This window comes from Macaca fascicularis, chromosome 5 (assembly GCF_037993035.2).
Source record: "Macaca fascicularis isolate 582-1 chromosome 5, T2T-MFA8v1.1".
Lineage (NCBI taxonomy): Eukaryota > Metazoa > Chordata > Mammalia > Primates > Cercopithecidae > Macaca > Macaca fascicularis.
Window position 1 is genome coordinate 100,764,302 of NC_088379.1, and position 21,107 is coordinate 100,785,408.

Here is a 21,107-nt window from a genome sequence, read left to right on the forward strand (position 1 = left end):
ATGCTGCTGATGTTCCTCATGATGGCCAATTTAAATCTATCTTCATGAAAACATGAGCTTGCTGAAGATTCTGAAAGTGCAGCATGCACTTAACTAGTACTGAGATTTGTTCTTGTTCCTGCTATTTACCTGTGATGCCTTGGACAGGTTATAACCTTTTCTTTGTTTCAGAGTTCTCCTCTTAAGGATGAAGTGAATTATTGTATCCGCTTCTTTGGTTGTATGGTTTCAATGAATGTAAAGATAATGAGAACTGCCTGGCACATAATTAGCACTCAATACATGTTAGCTATTATTACTATTAAAAATTTTCATTTTGGTTGGTAGAACCATACCATCTTTAGGTTCATATTTAAATACAAAGAAGAAACAGTTAATCAACCTGCATTCATACTTTGATAGAAAGATCATCTTCAGTGGCACAATGCCTTCTAATAATCACTTTGGGAATTCTGAACCTGTTGTAAGAAATTTGAAATAGGACACATTCTCTCTGAAGTGAGAGAACTGTTTTGTCCAAAAGGAAAGTTAATGCAGGAAATTTTCTCTAACCAGATATTGAATAAATTTCTCATTCTAAATGTAAAGAAGAAGTAAGCAAGAAATTAACAGATGGTCTATGCCTTGATTTCATGCATTATAAGGAGTAGATAAACCTCACGTTTGCAATCCCAGCATTTTGGGAGGCTGAGTGGGGAGGATTGCTGGAAGCCAGGAGTTAAGGACTAGCCTGGGCAATAGGTTGGGACCCAGTCTGTATTAAAAAAGAAAAAAAAATCAAGTAGACGAGCCTTTTAAAAAATAACATGCTTATACTTAATTAAGGTAGCTTTGTGGAAGTTAAAGGTGTAGAGAACAAGATTATTTTCTAATTATGTTTTCTTGAACATCTAAAGAGACAGGGCTATAAGAAGCCTATATTTGAAAGCCTGTGGGCCAAATACAGGAGAAACTATTCTCAGCTTAAAAACAAGGTAGCTTTATATAAACAGACTGTTCAGAGCAGCAGCCTCTAATGTAATTATTATGAGGAGTTAATCTGAGAAGGTGAAAAAGAAGACACTAGAAGCCTGCATTTTTAAAGGAGAAGAGGAAAAAGGTAGAAATGAAATACTAGGAACGATAAAATGAAACAGTTTAGTGTACATTTTTATGAAGATGCTATAGATTTGTATTTCTTAACTCTTAACAATACATACTTTTTCTAATAGTAATGTATTTGTTATTGAAAAGTTGGATAAATATAGAAAAAAATCAGATAATCCTTGGACCTAAAAAATTCATAGTTAATATTTTTGGGTGTCTATAATTTTCTAAATTTTAATGGACAAAACCACATTCCTCCAATTAAGCAGAAAAAAATGTAAATCTGACACTTCGTTCAAGTAGAATACACTTCCAAATTATGTTCATAGTTTCATACTATAGTAATAGAAATAGTCACATGTTATGTAATATGAGTTCAGGATATGTCTTGCAAATTTGCATTGAGATTTAACATAGATTTGTCTTTTAATTTGTTCTTTATAAAATTGGAAATAAATTTAAGATGCTTGTTTTACTTAGCGTTTGGAAATTAGGAAAGAAAGTCTTGAAGACCTATGATAATACTTTTCATTGGGCTTTGTATTCATTTTTTCTAAATTAGATTAAGCACCATTTGGGTAAATATTTTTCAAGGTTTATTTTGCTTTTTTTCTGCCTGAACTTGTCTGTAATACTGATAGCACTTTTCCTTTGAGAGCTGTGTTAGACTTTTATTTCTACTTCACAGAAAATAATAACAATAACACATTTTAGGTATAGTGGAAGAATACCAGCTTCCTTATCATGACCTAGTGCCCAGTGACCCCTCCTACGAGGACATGAGAGAGATTGTGTGCATCAAGAAGTTACGCCCCTCATTCCCAAACCGATGGAGCAGTGATGAGGTAAGGCTCAATTGAGGTAACCATGTGGCTGCAACTGACTTCTAAATAGACTTCTGTTTTAGCCAAAATTCCACGTATTCATTGTAGGAATTCTTCTTTGTTTTAATGGTGATGGTGATGGCACCTTTTTGCAGTGATTTATATGAAGATAAGTGTAGTTTATTAAATTACTTGTTCTACTTTTCCAATTTTATTTTGCCAGTTCCAGAATATATTGAGTGGGCTGGTCAGTGTTTAACCTGCATAACAAATAACACTATTTTCCTTATTTATAATGTCTTGACATTTGCATAAAACCTATTATTTCTCTGTGTGTGTTTTTAAAGCATCATGATTTTTCTCTGTAACAAACCCATGTACAGCGTTCTCCCATTTTGATTAGAGAAAAAAGTAAGCATGTTAAAGTGATACAAGTTGACCTAGTTAAGATACCTGACTGTGCTGGGTGTCTTTGTTAATAAGGATGATATGTGATTTGAACAAATCCACCTTCAGCTTGGCTCTAAGGATGTAGTGGTGAAACCTACATAGGTCTGGAAAGGAGCTGCTAGGAAGGAGGAAATGAGTCTAGCCTTTCCTGACTCCTCCTCCTGTTCCACATTCCTCTCCTTCCACCCTCCCAGCCTTCAAACTCACTGTGTTCTAGAGTTCTCTGGCGGACTGGAATATTCAAGATGAGTTTGAAGCACCGCTGGGAGAAAAAAAAAAAAAAAAAAAACCCGGCTCTTATCAAACATCTACCAAAGCACTGCAAAGGAGGGACAGAGCACTATTTCTTAAGTGTAAAAGCCATTTAAAAGTAATCTCTGGGCCGGGCATGGTGACTCACATCTGTAATCCCAGCACTTTGGCAGGCCGAGGCGGGTGGATCACTTGAGTCCAGAAGTTCAAGACCAGCCTGGCCAATATAGTGAAAACCCATCTCTATTAAAAAATGCAAACAATAGCTTAGTGTTGTGGTTCACGCCTGTATTCCCACCTACTCAGGAGATTGATGCACAAGAATTGCTTGAACCCAGAAGGCAGAGGTTGCAGTGAGCCAGAATCATGCCACTGCACTCGACAGACCAAGACCCTGTCTCAAAACAAACAAACAACAACAACAACAAAAACACCTTTGGCTCGTTGGTTTTGTGTCTGGTTACTAAAATGCTATATAATAATATATGTTTTCCAGCAAGCTGTGCAGAAAGCTTTATGAGATGCTGGAGCTCTGTTATTGTCGGCTTTTGGTGTTACTTGAAATCTCTTCACTGAGGATTTCTTATGAAGTGAAATTGTACTTTTCAATAGGAAGACCAATAATTGATGTACCACAGGAGAAAGTTTTAGTGATGCTGTGCACAGGTCATTAATCTTGTTAAATGGTGCAGTGTGATGCTATTACTGCAGCAGACAGCTATGATTTAGGAATAACTGTGTTTGCATAGTGTGGAATTAGATAAAAGATTTAAACTTATCAAGTGTTGTAAACAATCTGGGAGTACTGAGTGGAATACAAACTCCCTGGGTATGTTTATGTTTGCTTAACACTAACTTCAAAGACACCCTTCTACAGTCAGCAGAACCACCTGCTTGCTTCTGTCACAAAGAAGACATGAACATCTGTTTTAGTCATATATAATTTTGCATGAAAAAAACCTACAGAATTTTATTCCTACATGGTTTTAAGGGTACCTTTTAAAAATATATTCAAACTTAATGAACCTAAAGCTAAAAAGCTACATTGTATCAGGTGCCAGCATTGCAGATGATACATTTTTCTAACATTTCTCTTCCTCAGTGTCTAAGGCAGATGGGGAAACTCATGACAGAATGCTGGGCTCACAATCCTGCATCAAGGCTGACAGCCCTGCGTGTTAAGAAAACACTTGCCAAAATGTCAGAGTCCCAGGACATTAAACTCTGATATGACAGGAAAAGTAAGCATCTCTGCAGAAAGCCAACAGGTACTCTTCTGTTTGTGGGCAGAGCAAAAGACGTCAAATAAGCATCCACAGTACAAGCCTTGAACATCGTCCTGCTTCCCAGTGGGTTCAGACCTTACCTCTCAGGGAGCGACCTGGACAAAGACAGAGAAGCTCCCAGAAGCAGAGATTGATCTGTGTCTGTTTGTAGGAGGGAGAAACCGCTTGGGTAACTTGTTCAAGATATGATGCATGTTGCTTTCTGAGAAAGCCCTGTATTTTGGGATTGCCTTTTTTTTTTTTTTTAAGATGCTTTCATTTTGCCAAAATAAAACAGATAATGTGGATGGTTTAAGGGTTATAGAATTATAGTTTAAATAATAACAACAAAAGTTCTTCCCAGGAGCTCTGCTGGAAGGTAAATTAAAATACATGTCTTTCCATTGGTAAAATATTGTTGCACTCTGTGAACCAAAAGACAGTCTAAGTTGGAGGACATAGAACAGAATTCATCTTAAACATACTCCCCACCCCACCTTAGCCTCCTCAGACCACTTTGGCCATCCCTGTATTTGGGGCCGCTACGGTAATGTGAATGCACTGGGTACAGACACCGCCTGTCTAGGACCACATTTGGAATTCCTGCAGGTGGCCTTTTGCAGCTTCAGGCAATATGGAACAAATGAAGGTTTATGTGACTCTAATAGAAGTAATTGTTGATAGGTGTTCTTCAGAACCACTTCTGTTTCTGATTGTGTTAGGCATCTCTGTCATGGTAAAGTCCTTCTCATTAAACACAAAGAAAGCTTTTGTTTTGTTTTGTTTTTTAATGTGCAGAGGATTGACCTGTACATGCTTTTGATCTCTCAGTCAAAGGATCAATATTAAATAAAATTGTCATGAGCTGTGTTGAAGACGGGGTGCTTTAAAATAGAGGTAATTTGCTCTTGTGTTGTAAGAGGAATATGTCAACAAAGATAGGGAACGAGGGAGAGTGATGGTGCAGATGGCTTGTATCTTATATATGCAAAGGAGCCAATCTCAGAAGCACAAAGAAAAAAGTGTGCATACCTTATTTTGTAGAGATAAAGATGATGTCTTTTTGTTGTCTGTTCATTTTGTATGTGTCTGAGATAAGGAATAGAGAGGAAACATCCATCAGGCTAATTTAACTACATTTTATTTTAAAAATAGGGAAACATAACCTCTAGATGGGACAGCAGAGGAGAGTTAGTGGAGGCCACACAATATTATGGGCTGCTGTGTTTTACTGTTCTAAAATCAATATGGATGGAATATGTCTATGTTAAGTGATCATTTCACATCTTAGGAATGCCTACTCATTTTATTTTATTCTAGTGATGTTCAATTCACTATTTAATTTATTATATTTTCTCTTCTGTGGCACTTATACAAAATATCTCTTCACCTACTTAGTTCTACAGGGTTTTAACTTTGGAACAACATGAATAAAATCATTGAGAAGGCAAATATTCTTTAGCAACATGAATATAATAAAGCTTAAAGTTTTACACTTTAATCACATACATTTCCTTTCTGTGGTTTTCTTTTGCTTCTTAGAAATTCTGTAGTGGTTAGTGGTAGTAAAGAATTTGAAAGTACTTTCCCCTTGTCTTTTTTTTTTTTTAAGACATTCCTCCCAGAATACTCCAGGGGGCAGTGTTTTATAACACATTTTCCCCACTGGGTGATTGAAGGATGGAGGATTTTTGCAAATTTGACAGCTACGTGAAACACGAAAAAACATTTTCCTCACTTCTGAAGTCGGTTTGCAGCTGGTAACTTGTTCATCCAGAAAACATTCTAAAGCAATGATAGTTTGTGAGCTGTGCTTACAGTTTGGGAGAATCATGAGGATTCTTTCTATATTTTGCATTTACTTCCCAGTGCTTCATAGCCGCATTTTGTTTGTAACTAAGACAGAAGAATTTTGTAATCCTTGAATTTGAAAAAAAAAAAAAAAAAAATTGCGTTTTCACAGAGTGAAAACAGTTGGTTCCAAGTAGAACTGTAATCAGAATGCTGCTTTTATTGATATTAAAAATAACCTCGATAATAATGTAAAGATTCCTTTCTCTTGTGTCAGTTATATTCTTAGGGATAGCCTAGAAGGAATATATGGTTAGAACTAAGTGTGACTAATAATCTGAGCCTTGGAGAGAAACTTCAGTGCCTCTAAACAGATCATCTACAAAACAACAGGTAAACATTTATGCCAGTTAAGTGGGACATGTTTTTGTTTCTTGGATTTTTCCTAAATTTAAGTGAGGTTGGGCTTACCTTGTAGATAAAATTATGTTTTCTTTTTGGTAAATACTTGAACGTGGATAACTTCAAATCAGAATATTTTGTGAGGAGGTGATGATTTGAAATTAAGCTAGATTTCTAGGGAGGTGTTGGTGCCAATGAAGGATGGGAGGAAATTAAAATAGTCTTCAAACTTCTTCCTTACTATATTTGGCTGCTTTGGAAAAGATTGATAGCTTATTTTCTAATCCTCAATCTCATTTATTCACTATTAATATTTTAAAAACATTCCTGAGATACTTAAAAAGACCCGCTTAGCAATTATGGTCGCTCAATGAAACAAGAATTTATTTATGCATAGATTTTTCTCTGTGTCTTACCAAAATCCACCTTACTTAGATAACACTAAATTGTTCTTAAAGACTATCTACTCATTTCCCAATAATCCTTTATGATTTCAAAATTTCTAGCGGCTCAGAAGTGAATTTTATTTTATTTTTCACTTGAATAAATGAGAACCCAGAAATTAATAATGTCATTTGTTGCTTACTGTCAGGATATTTCAAAGACTAAGAGTTTCTTCTAACCCCTCCCTCTCAAAGGAATCCTAAATTATTAGTTGTTAGATAAGTTTCATATGCTAAGATATTCAGGTTTATAGTTTATGTATGTGTATATATATATAAATATATATGTATATATAAATATTATGTTCAGTCTGGAGTCTGGCACAACTCCATTATGTGGATTAGAGAGTAAGATATTATGGATGATAAAGTACTAAATGAAACATAATATTTATTTATAAAAGTATGTAGATTGTTAAATCACAAAAAGAGTGCTATGAACATTATGTATGCGGAAACAGGCCTTTGACCTCCTGGAAAGCACTGCTCAAAGGTCATTAGTGACCATTTTTGAATTCCCCAAACAGAAAGCTTCTTAGAAAACATGCTGAGATTTTATTTACAGGGAATTCTTTGACACATTTCAATTGGTGTGTAGTCAAGTATAGCAAGTACCTAATAATGACTGAATTTCGTGTTCCTAGAGTCATGCATATTCATTAGAAGTGTTATGTTGTTGGTCTGATCTGATTCTTTGTTTGTGGGTGGAACAGCACTGAGAGAAATATAGTTTTTTAAACTTGAACATGTTTAGTAGTTATATTGCCTTAGAAAACCCAGACACATAGCAGTGGAAATGAAAGAAATGACATCAGAAGTGACTTAATTTAGCAATTATGATTCCTCTTGTAAAACAAAACAGAAAAAAATGCCATATTTTTTAGAGAAAAGTTGGCAATATAGGGGTTTCGTTGTCCGTTTCACAAGAAGACTCATTTGTTCTTTTGGGGGAACCAGTGCCTTACAGATTTTGTATATACTGTAATTATTCAGGACTAGGGAACAAACAATTGTATTGTATTTGTTACAGATTGTATATGGCTTTGTTTTAACATTCCCCTAAATAAAATGGCTTCATTCTCCCGTTGGAAAAAAAAACATGACTGTTATGTTATAGTCGTGCTTGCTTGCTTATTTATTTATTTATTTATTGTCTTTGAAAATATCACATTGTAACAGGTGGGAAGGCACAATGAAGGAGGCAGATGCAGGTAAGTTTTTCACATTTCACGACAGGAGGACAAGAGAAACGGTCTGATGGCTTCTACTTTCTTTGTGAAGGAAACAGTCATCTGCTGAGAGAGTGAGGGGAAAGGCAGGGAAGTCAGTGGTTTGAGAGAAGGGAAGAAGGTTTAAAATTGCACTGGAAAATTACAGCTTGCTGGGGAAAGAGCCAGATGGTTATGGGCAACTCTGAGGGCCAGGTTAGGCTTCATGAAGCTGACTGTGGCACAGCAGCCAAGCGTAGACTCGGGACTGCCAGGCAGCCTATTGGTGTGAATCCAGCTTCCCTCACTCCCTCAGTTGTGTGACTGGGCACGTTTTGATCTCTCAAAGACTCAGTTTCTTCCCCTTGAAGATGAGAATGATGTCAATATCCACTATCTGGAGTTGTTCTGAAGATGAAATGACATAATCCATGCACCAAGCATGTGGTGAGTGCTCAGCTATAGTATTCACAGAAATTCATAGTGCCACTTTTCTTGTGATTTATGATTTTATCTGTCAGCAACCCAAATACAGGTATAGAGACAGCAGTGGTAGGATTCATTCAGGGTACTGGTTTATCATGCAAATGCAGCAACAGGTCATGGAAAGTAAGAATTATTACTATCAAGGGGCTGGTGGGCCAGAGGGGGTAAGGAATTAATTAGAGGAGCTAACAGACCCCCACCCCCGCCACCGCAAAAAAACAAAACAAAACAAAACAAAAAAACCCAGGTCCCAGGACAGGGAATCCTGATGGGTTGGAGGTGGTATCTCCGCAGTTACCGAACTGAGGGAGGGGCTGTGGTCAGATTTTGAAGGGAGAACAGCTGAGGGTGTGATCGCAGGAGTGGGTGAATCCAGTTCGTGGGCAACGTTGGTGATGAAAGAGGAACCCAAAACCTGGCCTTTAGATTTGTTGTCTTCGTGGATTTTGAAGGTGGCAGTCTTGGGAGAGGAAGGTTGGGAGGCAAAATTCTCCAGTGCCACAGAATGGGGAGGGGCGCAGTCAGTGAGAGGCAGAGAGAGGGGCTGGCCAGCTGAGCCAGGAGGCCTGACTTGCCAAGCATTGGGTTTTAATGCAATGATCTGGAATCAGCGCTGTATGAGAAAGACCTCACCCCCTCCCAGCTGTGGAGTATTTGAAGTGTGGAAGGATGAGGCTATTGCTGCTGCCCCTGAATTGTCACCTCTGCAAAAGGGGAGGGAACATGTTAGGGCTGTTGTTGCAAGCATTGTGGACCCTGGAGGGCAGAGTGAGAAGTTTGGTTTTGGGGGGATCCATTGGAGATTGGATCAGGACCAGGGAAGCCCAAAATCATCTGGGGAGTGGAGAGTGCAGGAAGGTTTGTATCTGACAGAGGGAATGAAGAGTTTGGGTGAGATTGGCAGTGGTTAGCCAGCTGCACTTATGTCTAAAGAGTGCATCCTGGCACTGGGATTCAGACTGATCTGCTTAAATTCCACCATTTTCCACTTTTTCATTCTTTGGAAGTACATAATCTGAGCCCAATCTTCCCACCTGTAAATTCCCACCTCTTCAGGCTCTTGTGAGGAATCTATAAGATGAGTATCTGAAGTGTGTGAGGATCCATGCCAGGTACATCATAGCTGCTCACAAATACTGCTCTTTCTCCTTTCCTTCTTTCCTCTTTTCTTTCCTTCCTTTCTCCCTTTTTCCTTTCCTTTCCTTTTCTTTCCTTCCCCTCTCTTTTCTTTCTCTCTTTTTACCCTTTCCCTTCCCCTTCCCCTTCCTTTCCCCTCCCTCAGCTCCTCTCCCTTCCACTCCCTCCCCTCTCTCCCCTTCTCTCTTTCTTTCTTCTTTTTCTTTCTTTCTTTTTCTTTCTTTCCTTCTTTTTTTTTTTTTTTTTTTTTTTTTTTTTTTTTGACAAAGCCTCACTCTGTCTTGTCCAGGCTGGAGTGCAGTGGCATGATCATAGCTCACTGCAGTCTCAATCTCCTGGGCTCAAGTGACTTTCCCATCTCAGCCTCCCAAGTAGCTGGGACTACAGGCATGCACCACCATGGCTGACTAATTTTATGTTTAGTAGAGACGAGGCCTCGCTCTGTTTCCTAGGCTGGTCCCAAACTCCAGGACTCATGTGATCTCCCCATCTTAGCCTTCCAAAGTCCTGGGATTAGAGGCGTGAGCCACTGTGCCCAACCAGTGCTGATTTTTCTTCCTGCCATTAGTTTAGCAGGATCTACAATTAGCAACAATTAAAACCAGCTGAGATTTGCTATTGGTACATCTCTCCCACCTTCTGTGCACCCCACTTCTGTGTGTCATGGGCTCAAGTTAAATTTTTCACAGAACTCACAGGCATACTGACAGTAAATCTCAGCTGAGGAAAAAAGGTTATTTTCTTGGCATTGGTCATTTTGTAAGTTGCAAGCTTGTTGTCTCTATCTGGTCACAGCAGCAAGGTACAGATGACCACGCTCTCAGAAGTTTTGTCTCTGCAAAGTGATTCCTAATTTCTACCTTAGGTTCTGATCTGAGCTTAGCTGTGGGAATCTCTGGGACTGCTGAAGGTTCTTTGCTTGGCATCCGTATGCTGGTACTGAGACGGGAACAGAGGGAGGCCAAGCTTCAGAACTCTCCAGGGACCTCCACTCAAAGACAGGGGCTTAGGTTGGGCCCTCAGTGAATAGTCTTTGAAAATGCATGCATGCCATCCTAGGTAAGGCCTTCTCAGCAGGAATCTCAGCTACCAAAGCTTCTAATTAGGGATTAGCAGTCTGGTAACAGGGCTGAGCCTTTGCCACCATGGGTTTTCTATGTAAAGGACAGTTTTTGTTAGTGTTTTATTGTTTTCATTGTATTTTCATTCTTTTATATGGAATTTGAATTCTCTAGCTCAGCTGCAGCCCTTATTTCTCCCTTTGATTTTTACCCAGGTTCCAGTTGATGTATTTCCATTACTTCCTTAGCCTTGAAGAAACATTGGAATTCATGATCCCAACATCGATTGTTTTATGTCATTTTCTTCCAGTCCATGGCATGGACCAGTTTCTCAGTGCTGGGCAATGGCTTACACCCTTCTGCCACTGAGGCTGAGGGGAGGGGTGGGGGCAGGTGGCAGTCCATCTAAGGAAGCGTCTCCAGGTCATTCTCTCATAGAGGACAGGGCTGCCTTTGCTTCTAGTCCTCAACCTCACAGCTGCTTCCCACCTCACAGCTGGAGCCCTTAGCTTGCTCGCCCTAAGGCAGTGGCCAGCAGCCCTGTACCAAGCTGAACTCCTCTGCTGGTAGTTGCTCACCTTTCATTTCCTACCTATTAGTATAGTTGTTTGCAAACTTCATTTAAAATCGGATCTCTGGGGGCAGGGCTTGACACTCTATTTAGAAGCTCCCACCCCAGGGAATTCTGCAGAAGTTCTAGACATTGGTTCTCACCCTTAACTGCTCATTAGTGCCACCCGGGAGTTTTTAACGCCCAAGACTCAGGCTACCCCTAGACCACTTCCATCGGCATCTCTGGAGGTGTGACCCTGGCGTTAGTTCTTAAGGCCCCTCGGGTGATTCCAGTGTGGAGCTGATTTTTTAGTAGCAACATTCTAGAACCTCATCCTGTGCCTGCAGGAGGTTGTGATCACCATCCACGCAGGACCCAAAGCCTTTCTGTCCCACTGAAGAAACACGTGGCGACTCTGAACACGCAGGAGAACCTTGCGTGAAGTGAAGGAGGCAGCACTTCGTTGCTTATAAATATAATTTATTACCTGTTTAAAAATTCTTTCTTACATTTTGTACATGTTGGCTGACAGAATAAATGCAGGCAATTTACAAACGAAGGGGACTGCAGGAGAAATCGGGATTGGCAGCCAGGGAGAGAAAAGAGGCACACCCGGAGCTGGTATCCCTCACCTCCACCACTCAGCAAGGCGCCGGACAGATGTCCGGAGGGCACTCTGCCTCCGCCGGGGATTTTTTAGAAAAGGAATTGCATAGAAGATACAGCAAGAGGGAACTCCACAACAACAAAAGTGTTCCATATCAGAAAAGCCAAGGTTGTCATGTTTTGTTTAAAAAAGAAAAACGACAAAGCACAAAACCTCAATCCGACCTTTCTGCAGTTGAACTGTTCCAAAGACAGCAGGTGGATGACACTGCCTCTTCAACATGACTGCTGGGGAGTTTTCTCTGACAAACATTGGTGTCTTCTTTACAAAGCGCAAAGAGGAAGGTCACCAACTTGCTTCAGCTCAACATTAAACTCAACACATACAACACCGTGACATCACACACACACAGTGATGTTCCCTGAAACTGGGCTCAATGCATTATGTCTGGAGGGCGAGGGCTGCACTACCAGTAGCAGGTCTAGGAAAGCATGAAGAAGAGAATGCAAATCACTTGTTCCCACGTGTTCTGACTGCTGTACTTTTTTTTGTCCATGGCCCGGAGGAGTAGACACCTTGAGTTTTTACCCCTACATGTACGGATGCCATTCGTTACTTTCAGAATAGAAAAGAAGGCAAAGGTATTTTACACCAGCTATAGATTTCTTGCTCTTATATGTCACTCTAAACAGGTTTCACACTGAGAACCTATATAGCTCAGGTCCCGATTCTCTGATGCTGCCTCCATGTGCTCAGGATCAGAGGCCAAAAGAGAGCCCATCCATCCTTAGGCTGTTGATCAGCAAAACCTGCCTACAGTTCGTCTTCTAAACACCAGTACTGAGGGTTATTCCACCCCGGGTCAGTGCCATCAGCTTCTACAGCTGGTCTCATAGTACTTAGTCCAGTAGGCCTTTGGAACTTAAAAATGACACACGACTTAGGCATATTTGTAGGAGACCCTTAAATTATATGATTTGCAATTTATATTTTTGTTGAAGGACAGATCTGAAATGGTATGTTAAGAGGCTGGTATTCAGTAGCAAACACTATGGTAGGTGGGCAGCTGACGATATCTCAGGGCAGCTTCCTTGTTTCTATTTAGAAGCTAGTTGGGCCACAACTCTCACGATATTCTGCAGAGATTCCCAACCTGTGATTCCAGAAGATCACTGGACAGGTCCCTTCAGTAGGCAAGCGTCTGAGTAGACAGCAGGCTCATGAAGAGCTGCTAATAATTGCTGGGCTTGGTGTGCCAGTACACTTGCAGAGTACCAGTTGGTTTGTCCTGCTGATGCCCCCTAACCATGCTAAATAGGTCTGAGGCACACATTACATTTGTTGAATGAGCCCGTTAATATCCTACCACAGATCAATACAATGAGGTGACAGGAAAACCTAGGAACCATGAACTCTTATGAAGACAGGCTGTTAAAGTAGCATTTATGAAAATGGTGTAAGCACAAGGCTGATAAAACTAAAGGATCTGGAAGCTCATTGCTAGACTTAGTCTTCAGAGAAAATCCACCCAGTGCTACACAAAGTCATCTCCCCACCTTTTGAAAATAATAAGTTTTTCACACTAGAATTCTGGAAATATTAATGACTTCATTTGGCTTCCTTGGCCTGTATGGATATGGGTTTACATAACATTGGTTACAATATATTTATTCCCCCTTATGCCTTATTCCATTAAAAAGAAATAATTAGAGATGCAAAGGAAATCTTCCAAAGTGATCATTACTGCCAGAGATTATACAAATAGATCTCTTAGGGTAGAGAAACATTACTTCATTGCACAGAGGCAAAGTTCTAAAGATTTCAGTCAACATTAGCTCAGCAAGATTAAAGAATATATAAAAATAATACAAAAAGAAAAATAAAAACCAAAGAGTAATAGTTGCTCCTATGAGGCACTCGAAAGATAAAAAAAGTTTTGCTAACTTGAGATAATAAAATATTTTCCTTATTAGATCTATAAAATCTAATGCTCATCAACCATTATCTTGAGCAATGATGTTCTGCTTCACAAAAGCTCCTCCATTCTCAAAGAAAATGGATGAAGCCCCATTTCATTTCAGCTGTGTTTCCATGGGCCCCCTCCCGTTTGTTAGCCTTGGGCTTGCACTGAGTTCTCCACATGAAACTGATGACTTGTCCAGAACAACTGCCAAGCAAAAGCTAAGACTCATTCAACTTGAAGGCTTGAAAACCCAACAAGTAAACCTTTTCTACCTTCTTTACGCTCTCTTGCAGGTCCTTATATAGGTTTCTATTTTCCTGGCCCCATAGGGGCAGACCTTATAGAGGCAGAGACCTGTGAATTCTGGGGAGATGGTGATCACCTTATTAACTCCACTCTGCATCCGTGGATTACAGAGGAGTAAGCAGACCAAGAGCACAGCTGCTGTGATGCTGACAGAGACACACAGAAGGACACATGAGACAAGAGCCTTGTTGCGCTTCTCCAGGAGAAGTGAAAAGTCTTGATTCCACCCTCAAAACATTGACTTTTAGGATATCTTACTTGTAGGAAAAAATACCTTAAAAAAAAAATCACTGGTCGCACAATTTCAGAGTGTCCTGAACTCAGTCCCCATGATTTTTTTCTCCTAAAAATTGCTCTACTTTTTGATAGTTGAGAGATTTAAATCTCTAAAATAGTATATATGAAAATGGCTGATGATGCAGTTTGATATTGAACACCTCACCCAAAAAGTTGTCCAGTTTTTGAAGAGCCTAACTCGCTCACAGCAGGATGGGGTTTTCCGCACAGCACAGCTGACGACTGTTCATTTGGAAGATGCCGTTTGTGAAACAGCTGTTAGCTGTGAGTACCTTGATGTTACACAGGTATGTCATCAGCATGCCAGCTGTCAATTCTGAATCCAACTTTTCTATTCCTTCCAGATACATTAAGGAAACTTGAATGAGTGTGATAAGAAGAAAATAAAAACAGGATGGAACCTCTGCCTTTGGATTCTCAAATTCAGGAGAAAAGAAACTGCTTTCTTCCCTTTGATTAACAACCCCAATGTTCTCTTCCCCAGACATAGTATTCCATTTGCATATATAAAACTTCTTTCTTTCTAAGCAGATACTTCTTACATTTCCAAAGATAAACATTAAGGAGATTTCAAGTATACAAATCCCAATGAAAACCATAAATGATAACAATGACAACTCTGCAAAGACTGTTTTATATAGATTTTACATAGTTCTGTTAAGAAGCAACTTAAGATGTGTTGTGTATGAATGGGTTGATGTACTAGGCTCACAATGACCTGATTTTGAGATGGGTGATGCAAATGAAAAACAAGTGAGAATAAGAAAATTGTAAATTTGAAGTGAAAATGTTCCCACATCTGTTTGTCATAAAGGTCCTTGAACTCTACAGCTTTTCATTCCCTTTGTCAAACACATTCTAGTGAATATTAAACTCAGGTTAGATTGTGTTGCACACCACTAGATGGCAGCATGCACAAATGATAGTTTTTTCTATCCAAATGAAGCCAGCCAAACTTGCCTCTCCAGCGGTGTAGAAAGAAGCAGGACCTATCAGAATAGTTGATGAAGTGGCTTCCTATGAAATGACTGTTATAGCTGGACCTTCTAAGTTTGAAAGCAATCTAACAGCTATTACTTTACTCCAAAGGAGAAGAAAATCAGAATTTGTAGTGAAAATTATTTGGTATAAATAGTGTATGCATGGAAGTTGTCATTCACTTGATAGGAAATATTAAGAATTCTATGACTGGCAGATGAGTACCACACATAAGAAATCAGTCGCTTTTCCTTTGTCTGGTGGTGGGAGGTTGAACCAAAAAACAAGCATCTGAAGTGAACCCCAAGGGTTCTCAATGACTTTAAGTAAAACAGTTCCTGTTTGTGTTCAGTATTTCTGTGTTGTTGGTGACTTTTTAGTCAAAGATTTTAGTAACAGTTATGGAATTGAGTCATCTTCATAGCTACATAGCTGCTCCCCTCTCATTTTCAGTAGGCATAGAAATTTCAGCATTCAGTTCAGATAATTCTAGTTCTTGAGTTCCCTAGATGATTCCACAACCCCGGTATTGATGAGTAATCTTGAGAAGTTTATTTCAAAATGTAGGAATGGACAACATCTCTCTTTCCTCCTCCTCCTTTTAAAAAATGTATGTGTATAACTGTGGGCATATATATTTGATTTTTAATTTAGAATACAGTTTTACTCATTGCTACAAACATTATCCACTGAACTTGTTTACTAGTTGCAATCTCTCCCTTCCCCAGTCAGTGTACAAATATTTTAAATATGGAAATCCTAATGCGGGGGTGGGCTGAGAGAGGTTTTATAGAATATATGTCCAAAACAGAAGATAAGGAATAAAAAGCATGAAAGAAGTGGCTCCATAGCAAGGTATCAGCAGTTCCTCAGGGATGAGGATGGCAGAGGCATCAATATCAAGATGCTACCAAAATAGGAGCAGAAACATGGAAAGATGGAAGAACATGTATAATTCAAATCTGTTCAGCAACTTGTGTGCCTCCAGCCTAAAAGTAAACCACAGTCATGTTCTAAAGGTTCTGATTCATACACATGTCTGCTTGTTCAGTTTTGGTTTTGCTACTGGGCTTTGATTCTTTAATCCCCACCTGCTGAATGAATTGAGTCCTTGTGTTAAAGAGCTTGTGATGGTCCCAAGGAAACATAACATAATAGTTAGTTTCCACAAAGTAGCGTGTTGACTAACATTTTGCAGGACAACAGTTTTTAAAGAGCTAACTAGACAGCCTTTATAAATGCTACTGAATATTATGACAGCAAAGATTCAGGGTGGGGTTGGGTGGGGTTTGGGGGTGTAGAAAAAATGCACCAAGTTCCTACTGCCAGATAAACTTGTAGGAGTGGTCTAGATATCAAGATGCCAAGACAATAGTAAAACAGAATTTGCAACCAGTCAGGAAGGCTGGGGGCAGGGGGGTCCCAAGAGAGGCTAAGAAAATGGTAATAAAGGGATGTCATCTCTCAGTGAACAGCATAATGCAATGATGCAGAGTGACTCAAGCCAAACAAACATAATGCAGGTTAGAATAATCACCTTCCATGTCAGAACTATTTGAAAGGCATAACATAGCCTGGGCAAAAGACCAGCTGATTATTTTGAATGATCTAGGTCAGAGTCCATTGTGGTCTTCAGACAGATGAGTGAGACTGGAGGCATCATGGTGGAAGTTGAGCATTTCAGAATGTGGAGATGATCTAATCCCACCCCTTCACTTTCTAGTGAGGACACTGAGGTCCAGTGTGGTTAAATGACTTTCAAGGTGGCGCAACGAGACAGTGACAGACTCACATGAGAACTGGTTTCCTGATCTCCAGTTCAGAGTCCATTCCTCCAACCACACTGCCTCTAAAGTAGAGCACCATAGGGAGTCGACGTGGGGCCACACAATGGCAATAGTAAGAGAAGTTCATAGAGAACACATCTCATCATAAGACTCAGAGGAGAAAGACCCTGCCTGAGCAAGCTGAAGGAACAGACTGACAAAGCCAGTGAGCATTTATCACCTTTCTGGGGCGGAATGAGGGAAAGAAAGGTAAAAGGTCAAGGAAGCTATGCATGTTGAATTAAACTGATGACCACACCCACCTTGATAGGTGAAAAGGTGGGGCAGGTCTAGTCAATACCCAAATACTAACAGTACCACTAACAAAAATAGAAGTTAAAAAAAAAAATCCTTTTACTAGAATACCTGTAAATACTCATCAATAATAATAATAATACCTTTTTTTAAAAAAAACACTTCATATTGCATATTACAAACACACGTTGTGAAAAAATGCTTGTTTGTGGGGTTAAACATGAATCACTGTCTTCCCTGCAATGCTACAGTTTTATTCCCAAAGGGCACCAGAAGGTCCCTCCAAGGAATAGGAGTCTTAGTTATTTCTTTTTTACACTTAGATTCTCCACTTCCCTGATACAAACAATAACACTGGTTCTACAAGTTCTAGAAACAGAACACTGATGGGAGGATTATCTGAGACACTTGATGCACACGATTTGTAGCAAAAGTCTGATTTCTCTGTAAATTACTAATCTGAAATAGACACAACAAACCGTCCACAGCTTCAACTTCAAATGATTTGAACAAAAATAGAACGAGCCATGGACAGTGTCTGCATCCCTGTCCAATTTGATGTAAACAACATTTGTAGAAATTGGGTTTGTTAAGAAAGTTTATCCATATATCTGGATAGCAATAAAAAGCGTTTCCTAGGAAACTGTAAGATCCTGTACCACACAGCATACAGCCCAACTAAGAGGAAAATTAGGTTGATAGCTAAATTCAAGGTACAAATTTACACAATTTTTCTTAACTCCCGTGATGATGTCCGAGTAAAGTTGGCATGTACATTGGCAGTTGTATCTGTTTTCCTTCTGGCTCCTGCTGCAGTCTTGCCTGTGAAGTGCATTGGTCTCGTCTGGATTTCCTCCTCCGCTGTGATTCCCCTGGATGGCCACAGACTCCCTGTGCATTTTCATCCTTCATTTCCCCTTCCAGGATGGTGGTTAATACTGCCCTTCTGCTGCTAAGGACACCACTGTTTCATGTCTTCCCATTTCTTCCAAGACAGCTGCCAGCATGCTCAGGTTTCCATCTGGGAAGTTCTGTGCTTCCCAAAGATCCAGGATTACGCCAGTTGGGCTGGATTTGGTGGCAAAGTAATTCAAGTACCTGTAATTGGGAAAGAGAAAATGTGCTCAACGGTGTGACTTACATATCTGTTTTTCCTCAGCTAAACTTTTGTGTCTCTCTACTTGTCTTTAAGTATCCTGGTCCCATGGTGGTTGACAGTGAGCCATCCTAAATAACTAGCCCATGCTTAATTAGATCAGCCCCAGACAGGAGACGTGATATTGAACTTTGTGAACCTCAGCTCTGAGTAAGATAATTTAAGAGACGAGATGTCTATGGGTCATATTCTAAATAGGAAATCAAGAGACTTATGTTTTCTTTCTAGTCCAGGCTTGGATACTCTTTGACAGGTCATGTCACATGTTTTGTTTGGTAGTGACGGTGACATTCCACAAAGTAGAGGCTCCAGAAGTCTCTTTATAACTTAATCTTGAGGCGGTGTTAGCTTGCTAATTATTCATCAAACATTAGGTCCCGCTCAACTGCAGGGGAGGAGCAATAATTACGGTAGTGAATGGTTGTATGATTTGGGGAATTTAGCCCACCAGCTTTGCAAAGTGGATCATGAAACTTGATACTTACCAATGCCAAATAAGCTCAGAATGTCTCTTAGCACTCTTTGCAAGCCTGCAGTGCAAGGTACAAGGATGGAGCTTAATGCATATTTGCAAAATGAAAAACTAAATAGATGTGTGGATGGGGAAAAAAAATGAATGCTACCCTATGTCTAATAGTTATTGGTCCTGGAGAGCACTAACAGAAAGAAGCTAGCCTTGGGGCCTGACCACACCCACCTGTCCAGGTTCAGCTTATGGGCCAGCATCCTCCAGTCATGGCCTCTCGTCTGGGGGGCATCCAGGCTGCTACAGAGCTTCTGCCGGATAGGGAGAGGGATGCTGAAAGCACTAGGCCCCGTGACTGTGGTGATGGTGTTTGCAGGATCCAGCAGCGGCAAATCGATGCCAGTGGGTTCCTGTAGTTCAGGGACAGAAACAACACAGCATTATTTCTGAAGACAAAAGTAATCTCTATTGAACCAATCAACATAATGCCTTGCTTTGAGCGATAAGAAAAGAATGAGTGCTGTTATTCTTCTTCAGAAGAATGGCTTCTTCTTAGCCTGAAAGTTGTGCCTCACTAGATGTAACCTGGCTCCGAGAAAGAGGTACATATATTTTGAGCTAACTTTGCATAGCCACAGATTTATGGCTGTTTGGTGAGGACTGGGCTGGATGGAAAGTTCTGGTGTGATTCGATAACAGCTTTACTAATGGGATTCTCCAGGCTGAGAGAGAAGAGAGGGAATATCAGAGCTTCTAAAGGTTTAAATTTCAGGAGAGGAAAATGTTCAAAAGGGCAGTGCTTTGGGAATGAATAGATCTGAGATTCAAGGCTTCTAGAAACAGCCTGACCTTGAGGGAATGTCCTGGGCAAATGCCCCAGTAGTTCTCCCTCTAAACTCCACAGAAGATTTCTGAGTTCTGCTTTTGTTGAATGAAATGGAACACAGCTCTCCTCTAAATGATATCAACTTAAGGCGAATTTTTTAAAAAAGAAAATGGTAAACACAGTATATTATTGCCTTAAGGCAAGTCGTTAATGGCGTCCTCCAATTGCTGTATATCCTTGTTTTTAAAAAATCTAATTTTAGTAGAGAAAACCATAAATTGGCTTTTAAGATAGTCTCAGCTCATAAAACAGCACAAATGCAAAATCTGAATTTCATCTGCAGGAGAAATTCTAATCATTTTCTGATCACTTCTGCTGGTTGGAAAAGCAAAAGCAAATGTTGCCTGGGAACTATTAAAGCAATAAAAGAAAATCTACTTAATCTACTATAAATGCCATCTCTCTCTTTTTAAAGCAGGTAACTTGTTGGTGTGCCTTACTAGTTGCCGGAGGATGAACCGGCCACACCCAGTTTCAGCCATCATGAAGTGTTTGGTTCCTGCTGAGCACTCAGCTCAGGGGCTCAACACCACCATCACCCAGAGCCCCCCAAATGCTGCCCTGCACTGCTTCAGTGGCCTCCCCAGCCGTGAATGCGCTGGCACTGCAGGCGGTGTGGTTGCAATTGCCTGTGTGCCAGTGTTGACTAGCAGTGTGTTCCACATTCTGGGATCAGCAGCAAGTACTCACTTCTAGGCTTATGCAATCCCATGGAACAGGGTCAATCCAGGGGTGTGGAGGGCATTTGAATTCTTTTGCCATGGTATACACAGTGGTGTTGGCTATGATCATGATATTTGTCCTCAAAACCCAAAGCTTGGCAAACTGAGGCTCCAAGCATTCCACTGGCTCTTTTGTGTTAGCTCCAGCACATACCAGGGTTTAAAAGACTGTGGCATGAACAGATGGGAGTCGGAGGCGCTGAATGAGGATCTTGACCCATAGCTCTTTCCCCCATCCGGCACAGGGTTCTTTCCAAGGCAACGAGGAAAGAGGGCTCCTGACCTCTACGGGAATAGGGCTTAAAGAAAGGTGACCATAAGTGATCTGAGGGCATGTGTCATGTTTATCAATGGATTTATGTTTGGGACATCTGGACTAAATGCACCAATGCCTTTATTAGGCATAGAATGATATTTAGATGGAGTGGAGTGTGGAAGTGAGGATGATACGGACAGGAGACAGGGAAGTAATAAGTAGAAGACAGCGGTTCCCAGCAAAGGCCCCACCCTCAAGCCTGAAGACCTGAAGCCCTAAATGAGGACAGGCATTTCTGTTTTCGTGCCCAAAACATTGCCTTTTGGCCCACCATGCCCCCTATCCTGCCCCCATATAAACCCCAAGCCCCAAGCTCCAGATGAGACCCGCAAGTAAGGAGATGAGGAGGCACACAGACCAGCAGGGCAGCG

At 40.4% G+C, this 21,107-nt stretch overlaps 2 protein-coding genes across 20 annotated transcripts in view; one reads left to right on the plus strand and one right to left on the minus strand.

Moving 5' to 3' along the window:
- Positions 1-7,629, plus strand: part of BMPR1B (bone morphogenetic protein receptor type 1B) — a 403,442-nt gene extending 395,813 nt beyond the window's left edge. For 15 of the 18 annotated variants that reach the window (XM_065545250.2, XM_074040175.1, XM_065545249.2 and 12 more), the window contains 2 exons: positions 1,801-1,931; positions 3,715-5,387. In XM_065545250.2, coding sequence (XP_065401322.1) covers positions 1,801-1,931; positions 3,715-3,840 — 257 coding nt within the window. In that variant the 3' untranslated portion in view covers positions 3,841-5,387. Of the gene's footprint in view, positions 1-1,800; positions 1,932-3,714 lie in introns of all 18 variants that reach the window. The other 3 variants (XM_045392667.3, XM_005555468.5, XM_065545252.2) reach the window with 1 other exon arrangement.
- Positions 7,630-11,421: 3,792 nt separating this feature from the next.
- Positions 11,422-21,107, minus strand: part of UNC5C (unc-5 netrin receptor C) — a 385,297-nt gene continuing 375,611 nt past the window's right edge. For both annotated transcript variants that reach the window (XM_005555481.3, XM_005555480.4), the window contains 2 exons: positions 19,044-19,222; positions 11,422-18,288 (listed from right to left, as the gene is read on the minus strand). In XM_005555481.3, coding sequence (XP_005555538.1) covers positions 18,123-18,288; positions 19,044-19,222 — 345 coding nt within the window. In that variant the 3' untranslated portion in view covers positions 11,422-18,122. The remainder of the gene's footprint in view (positions 18,289-19,043; positions 19,223-21,107) is intronic.